The 1,235-nt window shown below is 55.4% G+C and overlaps 1 protein-coding gene across 1 annotated transcript; it reads right to left on the reverse strand.

The window, feature by feature from the left end:
* Window positions 1-28: 28 nt before the first annotated feature.
* Window positions 29-1,162, reverse strand: LOC108357295 (mucin-5AC-like; the record flags this gene model as incomplete). Its single annotated transcript, XM_017608382.1, has 2 exons — window positions 371-1,162; window positions 29-166 (listed from the first exon to the last, which is right to left on the reverse strand). Coding segments are annotated over exons 1-2 (930 nt in total), but the record flags the coding sequence as incomplete, so codon positions are not given.
* Between the last annotated feature and the right edge of the window lie 73 nt (window positions 1,163-1,235).

Raw genomic sequence — 1,235 nt, forward strand, 5'->3', positions numbered from 1 at the left:
TGTCGCAATAGCTGCCACAGGCCGGCACCAGGATGTAGAGGAAGAAGAAAGGTAACCAGCAGGCTATAAAACTGCCCATAATTAGACCCAATATAAGTGTGGCACGCTTCTCTTTTTTGCGAGCGATGCGCCGCTTCTCCTTTTCGGGATCGCGTGGTTTTTGAACCTTTGGTATGGCCGGTTCCAGTTCGGCTTTTACCACTTCGGAGGGTTTCAATGTTTTCGATGTCGCCACCGCTGTGGCAGTCGCCTTTGCTTCGTTTCGTCGCGCNCGCTTCTCTTTTTTGCGAGCGATGCGCCGCTTCTCCTTTTCGGGATCGCGTGGTTTTTGAACCTTTGGTATGGCCGGTTCCAGTTCGGCTTTTACCACTTCGGAGGGTTTCAATGTTTTCGATGTCGCCACCGCTGTGGCAGTCGCCTTTGCTTCGTTTCGTCGCGCTTGGTTTGCCGCTTTGCGTCCGAAGATCGGTTGGCATAGTCGGAACTTCAGCGGCTTTACCACTGCGCAACGACTTACCACACCCGAATCGGAGCTGGATGGATCGAATTCGCTAACCATATCGGTGTCAATACCTACCGAGAGTGCGCGACACCGGCCTGCTATAGGAGAGACGCGTAACTCATTTGGTGATGCGCCTGCTGTCGCCGCCGCTGCGCCACCACTCGCGTTCGGTGTCATTAGCGTCGCGCCGGTGGACATGGCATTGGAGGCTCCTGTGGCAGTTGTTGTTGGCGCCGTCCCACTAGTCACGCCATCAGTGCCGATGGGCGTGGCACTATCATTGTTATTATTGTTGGAAGCTGGTGAATTGGACGTAGCTGCAGCGGCCATTGACGGTGGCACGGGCACATTTAGGGCGCCGCGGCTCGTCGCTATTGTACTCACCTTCAGTGTTTCCCGGTCCGTCGCGGACAGCGTGCAGTTTGGTGAACCAGGCGTGAGCATGCTGAGCGGGGACGGTACGTTTGAGTTGCCATTCGGATAGACGAGTGGATGCGGCTCCATGTCGGCTGCCTCCGATGTGGAAATGTCCGACGCGAGATCGCACGTCACTGTGGGTATCTGCATTGGCAGCGAGGCGCTATTCGGTGGTGTTTCAATGGTGGCTATTTGACGCTGCTGATTCATTTGCAGCGCGCTAATGGCGCTCGACGACGGCATTGGAATGGTGCCCTTCTTGCCGATGGTGGTGAAGCTGGTGACCTGCAGGAGAATGGAAATTCAAATAAGTTTT

The sequence above is a fragment of the Rhagoletis zephyria genome, unplaced genomic scaffold (genome assembly GCF_001687245.7).
Source record: "Rhagoletis zephyria isolate East Lansing unplaced genomic scaffold, Rhagoletis_zephyria_1.1 Rzeph_scaffold_73955, whole genome shotgun sequence".
NCBI lineage: Eukaryota > Metazoa > Arthropoda > Insecta > Diptera > Tephritidae > Rhagoletis > Rhagoletis zephyria.